At 40.0% G+C, this 12,001-nt stretch overlaps 1 protein-coding gene across 2 annotated transcripts in view; it reads left to right on the top strand.

The window, feature by feature from the left end:
- Positions 1-6,715: 6,715 nt before the first annotated feature.
- The window catches only part of Alr (Evr1_Alr domain-containing protein Alr), a 156,501-nt gene continuing 151,215 nt past the window's right edge, over positions 6,716-12,001 (top strand). Inside the window, exon 1 of one of the 2 annotated variants that reach the window (XR_010859771.2) lies at positions 6,716-7,096. Coding sequence is in view for 1 of the 2 variants with exons in the window: in XM_067145038.2 (XP_067001139.1) it covers positions 6,977-7,096 (120 nt within the window). In the remaining variant the exon portion in view is untranslated. The remainder of the gene's footprint in view (positions 7,097-12,001) is intronic. The other variant, XM_067145038.2, reaches the window with a different exon arrangement.

Here is a 12,001-nt window from a genome sequence, read left to right as displayed (position 1 = left end):
ACTTGGCATTTTATCAGATATTGAATTGTCAGAAATTGCCGAGAAAACTTGTGCCTGTGGATGTAATTTTATGAAAATAGTTACAAGTATTGTCTTAACAATGAGTAAAATTTTGTTAAATAATTGCAGAAAGTTGAGGACTTGACGGGTAACTTCTCATACTAATCACAGAAATCTCGCTATTCTTTGTTAGAGTAGGCCTACCTGTGGTATTATGTTCCTGTAAAAATGTTCAATTAAAATTGAGAGGAAATTGGTTTTGTTACTGCATGTGCTCACTCCTCATTATCCTTTCACTTTAATGCTGATAATAACAAATACTTGTATTTCCTTGTTTCAATTCCTTTCGTAGCGAAGCAAACGCGTGCAAGAGCTGGCAGTGGCCACCCCAGGCTAGAGAAGTGCGGGGTTGCAAGGTCAAACGCCGTGGCCTTCTGTAAAGTCGGCCATGGCATATGCCACCATAGTACGTATGTCGATAGGAAAATGCTACAAGTGCCTCATATAGATATGAACCAGAACATCCGTAAAACTTGGAAACTCCTGAAACAAAACAATGATCCAACAAGTGCTCCTCCTGGCGTGTTCAAAGTAAGTCCTAACCAAATAACTTACCAGCTATTGTTGAATAGAAAACCGAGAAGGGAATTGAAAATTGTAAACTGCAAAGATATTCCGAAGAAAAAAGATTACCTTGGCACCCCTTTCACTATAGCAGAAATGGAGACTGTCGTCCAGGCAATGAATAATAATAAAGCTGCTGGATTCGGTGATCTCCAAACAGAACGGATAAAAATGTTTGGGCTTTGTACGAGGGAGTGTATTGTAAATTTAATGAGCACTTACATCTCAAGAGTGCAGATACGAAGGACATGGCGCTAAGCAAAAGTGGTAGCACAACTGAAACCTGGAAAAGAAACTACAGATCTAAGAAATTTCCCACCAGTGGCACTTCTTTGTCATCTCTACAAAGTACTTGAGAGAATGATTCTCAATCGAATATTAGATTTTGTCGACCAAACGCTTGACCTTACAGCAGCCTGTGACATTATCAACCACAGGAAGTTGATTAGAAAGATATACACTATCACAAAAGATTACCGCTTAATGCAGCTCATTGAGTTTTTACCTCAGAATAGACGGTTCTTCGTCACCTTGGACAACAGGAGAAGCCGTTGGAGAACTGAAAAAATGGCCTTCCCCAAGGCAGCGTGCTGGCTCCATTGTTGTTTAACATCTATACAAATTACCAGCCGATCAGACTTAATAAAAAAGCCGTTTATTTATGCTGACGATACGGCCACCGCTGTTCAAGCTAAAACCTTTCAGAAGGTAGAAAGGAAATTATCGGTAGCGCTTGAAGATCAAGCTATTATAATACAAAACATCTGATGGTGATGGTGGTGATTATTGTTTTAAGAAGTACAACTAGGCAACCATCCTCCATACCATCTGAAGCCTAACTCTGGAAAAACTCAAAGCTGCGCGTTCTACTTGAGAAACAGAGAAGCATGGAGAAAGTTGAGCATTAGGCCTACCGGGAAAGGCCAACATCCGTTCCACTGTGGTACCTTGGAGTAAAACAATACCGCGCCCTCTCATTCATAGGTCACTGCGAAGACAAAACTTAAAGTATGTGCCCGGAACAACATCATGCGGAAACTTACTGGGTACCACGTGGTGTAGGTGGCTGTGGCGAGGGTGGGGGATGAGTGTTCACAGCCAAGCCGCATATCTGCTCTTGTTTTGTGTTTCTCTGCTCCTGAATATTCTGCACAAATCTGGGAAAATTCCTCTCACGCAAGACAAGCTGATATTATTTTTAATGAAACCGGGTATAAGGATGCTTGAGACCAACCTCCGTGGTAAATTTTACTATCTGATGGGCATAGCACCTCTTGACATTAGACGAAGAACAGCAGCAGAAGTTGAGAGAAAGAGGCAAGAAAACGATCCTCGTCACCCCATGTGCGGATATGAACCTCAAACCTAACGACTGAAGACGAGAAAGTACTTTCTGCGGGAGATACAGCAATTTCCATCGTCACCTGGAGTTCGCTGTGGCGCACTTCCGTACACTGAGGAATCTGAAAGAGGAACATACTCCTGGTTATAAGCTGACATAATACAACATGGAAGGCACCGAACAGACTCTCGTTGTAAAACCAAACTCAAAAGGTGGGGCTTTATAACAGTAGATGAGCTTTTTGTTTGGGGAAACCTGCAGGATCCAGAACATCTATTGATTTGCAGAGAGCTAGAGGAAGCCTTCACATTGGACAACCTGTCAACCGTAACTGACAAGGCTAAGCGGACTCGATGCGGACTGCTGAATTCTGGGCTTTGCTGCACATTTAATTGCACATTGTTATTGTTTTCAATCTGTTTCTTATATTTTATTTTATTTTACTAATTTCATGTGCTGGATAGGCTACTTAAATTCCGCGTACATAACAACCAGTAAGTGATCCGAAGATGAAATGAAATGCAATGGCGTGTGGCTTTTAGCGCCGGGCGTGTCCGAGGACAAGTTTGGCTTGCCAGGTGCAGATATTTTATTTGACTCCCGTAGGCGACCTGCGCGTCATGATGAGGATAAAATGATGATGAAGACAACACATACACCCAGCCCCCGTGCCAGTGGAATTGTGGTTAAAATTCCTGACCCTATCGCGAATCAAACCCGGGACTCCTGTGACCAAAGTCTTGGAGTCGGACGATTTGAAAATATATCTGTTCTAGTAAACGCCAGGGACTTTTTCACCTGGTTTCTATACCGATTTTTACTAAACTGTGGTCGGTTTGATAGCGACATTTGTCTCCTGGCATTGTCCATCTACATCTTGATTGTGTCGTAAACCATGAGTTAATTACGAAGTAGCAGGGCCGAGTGGTTCAGACGGTTGATGCGCTGGTCTTCTGACCCCAACTTGGCAGGTTCGATCCTGACTCAGTCCGCTGGTATCACAATGCGACTGAGAAATTTCAGGACACGTAAACTACCATGCATTCCTCACAGTGGTGGTGGTGGTGGTGGTGATTATTGTTTTAAAAGGAAGTAAAACTGGGCAACCATCCTCTATATAATACTAATCAGAGGGAAAAAATGGAAGGGATCCAATACTTCGAAAAATAAACGTATCGGCCAAAAGGAAGACAAGGACCACGAAGGGCGTGTAAATGAAACACTCCCTAGGCCTCGCAACCTAATACCGTCGGGGTCGGAAAAGAACAAGAGTTGGCCAAGCGTGGTCGGATAGGATAAATGAAAGTGAGGAGCCTGGCACAAGTAAGTGGAAGCAATGCCACGACTCAGCTGAGGGCCCCGTGGTCGCCAACCCATCTCCCAAGTTAAGAGCCCCTTTTAATCGCCTATTACGACAGGCAGGGGATACTGTGGGTGTTATTCTACCGTCCTCCCCAAATGGGGGTGGATTTCTCACAGCGAGTGGAGCTGGAATCCATTATTGGCTAGTTTGAATACGATAAATGTTTTGCAAGCTGTCCACTTCATGGCCGTATCGATGAGTTTAATCAACAAATGAATCTAAAAAGCCACCTAATCGATGCTTTAAAGCATCTAGAACAATAGTTTTTGGATTCCCATGGGATATAGTTTTAAGATCCAATGTGCTTGCTTTTAAACGTTATCATCTAAGATTTTTTTATATACAGCTGAAGATGACCACTAAGTGGTCGAAACATGTACTGTGTTTGTTAATGTATTTTTAAGTTTGCCAAAGGCAAAAGAAATAAAGTATCGATTAGGTGGCTTTTTCGATTCATTTGTTGATACGATAAATGTTATTACACAATCTTCAAAACATGACATTAATATACAGTCTGAGATAGATCTTTGTCTTAATTTATTTCTGCATCCGCTTGAGTAATCGAGTCATCAACATGGTCGCGGTTAAAATCCCAACATCCCTATGATTCGAATTTCACGTGAAAGTGGAGGTCACTTGGCTGTGATCACGATGTCAACATGAAAAATTACAGGCTTTGTTGATATAAAGATAATTTTGAGACTGATCCTGAGCTACTTTACCAATTCTGAATACACGTAAGGTTGTGACTGAGGTTTTAAGCAGTAAAACACTCCATTCCAGTCATAAATTATAGCAAATATTCATGAATGTACAGGTACTTTTTAATAGGCGTTTGATAATCCTGTTTGCAACGGGCGTAACTCGTTTTCATTTTCATTAGTCTTGTCGTCTATATCTAGAATGTATGACAATTACAAATGCCTCACCTTTAACCTATGAATGTTTGGTTTGTTAAGTGCAAATCATTTATACTAAGATGTAGACTAGTGAATTCATTTTAAGTAGTGTGTTTTCTAGTTACAAAAATCAGTCTCTTTCAATTAATGCTCCGTCATAAAATCAGAAGCAACGTAGCCTAGTGAAACATTATTCAAACTTAATACCCAAGCAACAACACGCAAACTGCAGAAAGTGGATAGAAGAATTCTCCGAACAATTATCAATAAAAAGTATCAGGTTGATGGCCAGTGGATACTTTTACCCAATTCAATAATTTACAAGGAAAGTGAATCAATTATTGATACGATGAGAGAACGGAGGATTGCATTTTTGGACACATATACCGTTTACCAAATTTTAGACTTCTAAAACACCCTTTTGATTTCTTTACCACTTGGTTTAAAGACATACAAATGGATTTGGATGAACTGAAAATTACTACAGAGCAAATTGAAAATAGAGAAGAGAAGAAGATTCTAAACAACAAATACACAAAACTATCACTTAAAACATCAAAACGTAAGCAAGTTTGATATATCAGCAGAAGAACGGGCTGCAAGATCGTCTAGAATGAAGAAGTTTTGGGAAAAGAAGAAATTATCAAGTTTTACAAAGTGAACTAATTTTTGATGTACTTATTTTTTGAAGCTTCTATTGTATAAGATTGATTTTGGTGCTCCAATGTGGGCGTAAGCAGTGTAAATAAATAAGAGGTGTTGAGTTATTTGCTCAAGTTCCTGCTGCTAATTCCTGGGTCACCAGAAGAGATGGTTTAACTTGTTCGGAATGGAGGGAGATGTTGAAGATGACCGCGATGGTTGCACCAGTACGTACTCTGCCGGGACGTTCTACCAGCACAGGCCACTGCAGACACTGCAGTGAGTATGAAACCTTACCATAGGTGCTGGGGAGTTGCCCTCAAGGAGAACTGCTTAGGATCAAACGTCATAACATCATCAGAAACCTGATTGCTAATGCTCTTCGTCTCAAAAATCTAGAAGTGTACGAAGAAGTCCACTGCCTCGCTGAAGGAGGCAGCACTCGCAGGATTGATATTATAGCGATTGACAGACGGAGGAACGAAGCAGAAATTATTGATCCTACGGTACGCTTTGAATCTTCAGCCTCTCAGCCGACTGACGTAGACAATGAGAAAAAGGATATCTATAATCCAACCATCCCTTTCTTTCTTGAGTCGTATAACCTTTAAACAATTACGGTGACTGGACTTTTCTTTGGCGCGAGGAAACAATTCCCAAATCTTTCGTCACATGGCGACCAAAATATAAACTAGTGAGAAGCCTACAAGATGAGATAGTCGTCTCACTCATCAAATACTCCGTTTCGATTCTTCGTCACTATTTATATGGAGTTCATGCCATTTAACATGGTTAATTGTAACCTATCACTTTTTTAAACATTAATCTTTTTATCTTCCCTCAAAATTGTTATTGTGTATTATTCTGTGTCTTATGGCAAATCTAGGGTGTCCTGGATCAGACTAAATAAATAAATGACGGAAATAATAAGAACTTCGAATTCGCGAGATTGCATGACACCTGACTTCGATATATTGATACTGCATGCTATAACATCAGAGAAATACTTCAACGTCTAGAAATTATTATATTATTATATAGCAAGGTCTTTGTTCAACGGTAATGAACTTTTGAGGCATTTTTAGCAGTCATAGATGGAGATCGAAATAAGGCAAAAATAAGAAAGGAAGCAAGAATAAAATAAGTCTACTTACGATGCAGCGCGTCAAGTTCTGTGGCAAATTTGTGCACGAAATGTTCCCGTCGCGATTAAATGAACAGCGAACACGAAGACTGAACACGAAATTTCGCAGCCAATATGTTTCAAAAATAAATCACACACAATAAACTTTAAAAAGAGAAGATTTAGACACAATCGGTCCTCTTACAGCGTTTAAAATAGCCCGCACCAACAACACATGTATACATGTATAAACTCACGATACCCGCAAGATGTCAGCACTAGCAATAAATTATACGCACTCTGTTGGTTAGTAAATACTACGAAGCTATATAGGTCCACGGCCGACTGGATTCCTCGCTGCGCTCCGTAAGCGACGCATCAAGTCGGCCGTGTATAGGTCAGTAGACTGTATTCCTTTTGTTCTAACAGAGGATTCATCCGACACTCCGTAAAGTAAATGTTGTCATGTTCAAGAATTTAATTTGATCTCTCTCATCGTATTGAGTGTGCACAGATTGTCAATCTCAGTGCAAGTGGTGACATTTTCCGACTTACATAATACTGGCGCAAGAACTTACAGAGAGTCGGGAGGAACAAGAAATCACACATAAATACAGTTATTCTTTAAGGGTATCACTGCTGCATGCATGTTTGGCTTTCTCTAATAGGTAGAGCAAATATTTCGTTGCTTAAGAATTTCATCAGTTAGTGATTTGCACTATTGTGATAATGCGAATTTCGATACCAAGCATTTATTCCATCAGATGTTTATTGCTCAGAATTGGTTCAAAGAAATTACACAATGATGAAGTTGCTCTCGTTTGCGAAGTTCTCATGTAGGGCTATTTTTAAGCACTGTTTTGTGATGTAGTATAGTAATTTTCTTGTTATGTTTTTGTGACTTCGTCTAACGTCATTGGCTGTTTATATGGATTACTATCGGACAATGTGTATTTCATCATACGTCCACTTCCATGTGAAATATGGCAGCGCATGGAGGGGCTGGGTTTGAGTACGGAACTTCTGATGGAAAACCATGTCGTGCCTGCACTGATTTCAGAACCTGGGCTAAGCTAGCGGCGAAAGGACCAGCGAAGGGAAATGTAAATATTATACTAAAATTACTGTGATTTATGTGCTATGTATTTTGTTGCTATTTTCCCCACCCTAACATCACCTAACCTATTTCAGGATATAGCCCTAATTCAGTTAGGACGGGGTTTCATGAATGAACAGTTATTAATCATTGGCAGTGTGTGGTGAAATGGAGGTTTTTCTCGTCTTGGGTGAGTTTCATGGGCACGTCTCTCTGATAATTTGATTTTGAGACGTTAATATCTATTTGTTATATTGTGTAGTATTGGTCGTAATGCATTGCTATCTTTTCATTCGAAAGAGCCTAGTTAGCAGAGTAAAAAATGAGGTAATATAACTGAAATGCACACGAGGATAGAATGTCTAGGTTGCATTACTTTATAGGTTAGGGTTGTCATGGATTATTTACTGTAGTTTTCTTAAAGTCGAATACTGGCATAGGCCTATAGCATACATGGTTTGTTCTATTGCAAGGTTAGTGAATTTGTTTTATCAGGCTGCTGACTATCTCGTGAATCTCGTATGACGCGAAATATCTGGTACATTCGGTCACTTCTGATCTGCAGATACGGCTGTTGCCCAGGTAGCAGATTCCCTATCACTTGTATTCTTAGTCTTTTAGTACGGTACATATATAAAGAGATGTTAAGTACAGAACAAAAATGGCCAACCGGACACCATTGGGATCCGAACTCACATCATCCCGAACAACGTGTACAAACCTAATGCATTGAAAGTTTATTTCGAGTACAGTGCAGTCATCAAAATTCATTATTCATTGATTTGGCCAATAACGAGGACTTGCACATGCCGGGCTACTCAGACGATTGAGGCTCTGACCTTCTGACCCCAACTTGGCAGGTTCGATCCTGGCTCAGTCCGGTGGTATTTGAAGGTTTTGAAATACATCAGCCTCGTGTCTGTAGATTTATTGGCATGTAAAAAGAACTGCGGGACTAATTTCCGCCACCTCGGCGTCTCCGAAAACCGTAAAAGTAGTTAGTGGGACATAAAGCCAAGAACATTATTATTATTTTTGCCACTTGCATGCATTTTGCTGTGTGATGGCAGTAGTGCGAGACCTGTAGCTTAGATCCTTCCCAACAGAACAAATATAATGTAGGCACCATAGTTCTACCATTTCAAAAGCCTTGGATAGATCAATAGCGATAAAGCTCATGAATATGCTTCACAGTGGCAGCCTTATTTGGAAATTATGCTTGGTCAGAGTAATGGCTTTACCTACGTATAACTGTAAAATAAAGCGGGTGCAGAAATTTTCTCTGAACTGAGGAGCCAGCCCAGAAGTTTAGGAGCAGCAATAATCCCACCAACCTGATAATACTTGTAAATAATCAAGTTGCGCTATTTAGCGTTGACCACAGTATTGCTTTTTCTTAACTAAATATTTAAGCCATCCAGAAATATAAAATTATAGAAATAAAGTAGGACTAGGCCCTATTAGCTTTATTTCACAAAATTGAAAAGATAATGAACTTAAGATTTAACAGTCTTTTAAGCCCCATATCGATAGATTTACTGGCATGGAAAAGAATTCTTGCGGGGAAAATTCTGTCACGTCGGTGTCTCTGAAAATTGTAAAAGTTGTTAGTGGGACGTAAAAAACCGAACTCCAACCTTGAACCAGTCCTTAGATCCTGGTAAAAATCCCTGACCTGGCTGGGAATCAAACTCGGGGCTTCTGGGTAAGAGGCAGGCACGCTACCTCTACACCGCGGGGCTGGCTAGTGGTACATACAACAATAACATTATTATTACTATCTTACAGAATAATGATTAATTCTTGCTTGGTTGTTTTTCACTGTGGATGTGCTACTGAAACTACTGGTCCACAGCCTTTGCAGGATTAAACTCTTTTACTGCAAGACCATTCATCATCATCATCATCATCATCATCATCATCTTCATTTCCCGTTTCCAGCTTCCCGGGTCAGGACCATTCATATTACACATCAGATCACACAAAATGTTGGTTTGTAATGATGGTATGTCCTTTATAAGGTTCATCTGATTAAATCTTTGCTCACATGATGCTGTAGAGAGTGTGTCACTGCTTGGCAGCTCCAACAGTTCGAACAATTTTTTTTCCTCTTCCAAGAACTTCGAACTTATACCACTCAGTGTGTGTGCATTGTATGTAGGCCTACCAGTAGTTCCCACCGTTCTCATATTATACAAGTGTTTCCCTGAAACGTTTTGCCAGCACCATACTTTTCCTATCAGTTCCAGTTGGCTATGCAAAAGTATCAGGTATGGTTTTGCACTTCTCTACAGTTGGTTGAAATAAAAATCTTTCTTTCAGCTAAGTTAATCAGTTTTTCTTTCTGTAAATCAACACCAGTACTAGCAACTGGCCCAACTCCCTTCAGTTGTATCTCTTGGAAAATGCCAAAAGTGTTTCATGTAGGCCAGGAATAATTTTGAGAAATTCAAGTGATGGTGGTGTACTTTTATTATTTAGTTTAATAGTGCTGAGAAATAGCTGCTCCCTCTAAAATAGAAGGGACAAATTCTTCAGGATTTCTAAAAATTCCAGAGAAGTGTGAACATACTTAAAATCAGTGAGTTTTCTCAGTAGAACTTTCCCACTGCAGCTGATTTATGTTTACTCGTAATTACATTTTCCAAGTAGACAATGACACATTCCCAAACAGTCACTAGAGCTGAATCGTAACCAACCTTGCTGGGAACCCATCTTACACTGTGCAAATACAGAAATTTCCAAACCCATATCTCAAAGCTTTCAGCAACCGTTTTCAATTCTCGTACTCTTGGGCGAGACTGCTGGCAGTATTTGTAGAGCGACTTCAATGATGAATCAAGTTCATCAACAAAGTCCACATTTTTTACAGAACTTAATATACTTAATTGTCTGTGCTATAAAGTTAACAGAAATAATATTTTTGACCTTTTGTCTACTGTAATTATGAATTAATCCATTTTGTGCATCAGGCAGAAAAGCAGCACCATCTGTTCCAATCAGGCATGTTCATTTTTACCATCTGTACTGCTTGACCGGCCAGGCGGGAAAAGAGTGGGGGGTACTGGGCGAGTTGACCGTGCGGTTAGGGGCGCGCAGTTGTGAACTTGCACCCTGGAGATAGTGGGTTCGAACCCCACTGTCGGCAGCTGTGAATATGGTTTTTCTGTGGTTTCCTATTTTCACACCTTAATTAAGGCCACGGCCGCTTCCTTCCCACCCCCTAGCCTTTTCTTATCCCATTGTCACCATGAGACCTATCTATGTCGGTGCAATGTAAAGCAAAATTTGTCTGTCAGCGTGGGTAGGACTGCTTTAGATCAAGCAGGTTGTTTCAATCCTGGGCAGGATGGGAATTCCTGTCCTGGCCAAGACGAAGTTGATATAGTGGAGCCTGTGGGCGAGTGTGATTTTAGTTGCTTGCGCTATCATTAAAACAATATAACAAGTTTCCTCTGCTCTTTGAAATAAGATAAAACACTGTGCCCATTTATTATTAATAACAATCATTATATTAAAATACACTGTGGTGTTATAATTGCGACTCACGTGTCTATACAAAGCAACTGAGATTTCCTAACTACTGTATTAGCCTATACCATCATTTTTCTTAATAATCAAAAGAGAGAGAGAGAATCCACAAGGAATAGCTGCCCTAGAACAAGGGGTACCGTACGGTAACGTCAAATAGATAATAATTTTTGCACTATTTATCTTAGGATAAAATGAGCTTATATATTATTAATTTTGAATTTCCCCTGTTGTAGCCCTACAGCTATCCCCGATCAGGAAAACTTTGTTTTTCTTTACAGAAAAATTTATCATGACTTATTTATACTTTTATACTTCTCATATTAATATATTAAAATAGGCCTACATTAAAGTGTTATGACTAGACCTTGGATTTTTAGGCGCTAAAATTTGTTTTTTTGTGCCTAAAATAGACTCAAATATGTAAAAAAGGTTCTAAAAATATGTTTTAGGCAGGTTCAATTTTACGTATTTTAATAAGCACTTATCAGTAATAAGGCAATAACATTTAATACAATATTTCACATTCACAATGGTTCACCACATTTTTGAGTTTTTATCTCTAAATAATTAAAACATTGAATTATAAGCACGTTACTGCCCATAATTTGATGCACAGTAAATCGCTAGCACTTTCTCTAGATTTTCTGTTGTGAAACTACACCGCTTGTCTGACAACACTACCTTGTAGGCTGAGAAAGTACGCTCAACGTCAACAGAGGTTACAGGGCTGTATTCGAATTTTGGTACAAAACATGGGGAGATGTCACATTCAACGTTAGTTTTGCCAATCAAAACATCAGCCACAACACAAAGCGTTGACAGTCCTGGGTTCTTCCGTAGTACTTTATTAAGCTTGTCCCGAATTCTATCCCCAGGGAGGCCTGGAGCTAAACTGATTGTTCGTAAATAGGTTTCCCAGTGGACTCAAGTGCAGAAATAACAGGGACCAAAAAAGTATGAGACCTGATGTAGGCAATTTCTTGAGAAATGGTTACATCCTTTAGAACAGGGGTTCCCAACCTGGGGGGCGCGCCCCCCTAGGGGGGCGTGGGGCTTTATCAAGGGGGGCGTGAAGTGATTTTAACTCGAATATTACAATTTTGTGAAATAAACATTTTTCGAATCTATCCAAGTGATTGTCGCGCCAAGTCAATCGTTCAAAAGCACTGGCAATTGCCTACTGTCGGCACAAACCTCTGTTTTGTGGGTAGCTCGTCCTTGAATGCTCTGTTCCCACCCCTACACATTCTTATTCTTCCCTTGCAGTCAAATTGGCGAGAGCTGTATAGTACAACTGTCCCATCAGCGATGGCGCAGTAATGGCCATGACAACACATCGCCGATAGACCATCAGTGGCTAGGCCCTTCGACTGTTGAT

Source organism: Anabrus simplex, chromosome 4 (genome assembly GCF_040414725.1).
Source record: "Anabrus simplex isolate iqAnaSimp1 chromosome 4, ASM4041472v1, whole genome shotgun sequence".
NCBI classification, from domain to species: domain Eukaryota; kingdom Metazoa; phylum Arthropoda; class Insecta; order Orthoptera; family Tettigoniidae; genus Anabrus; species Anabrus simplex.
This window is presented reverse-complemented; position numbering and strand designations above follow the sequence as displayed.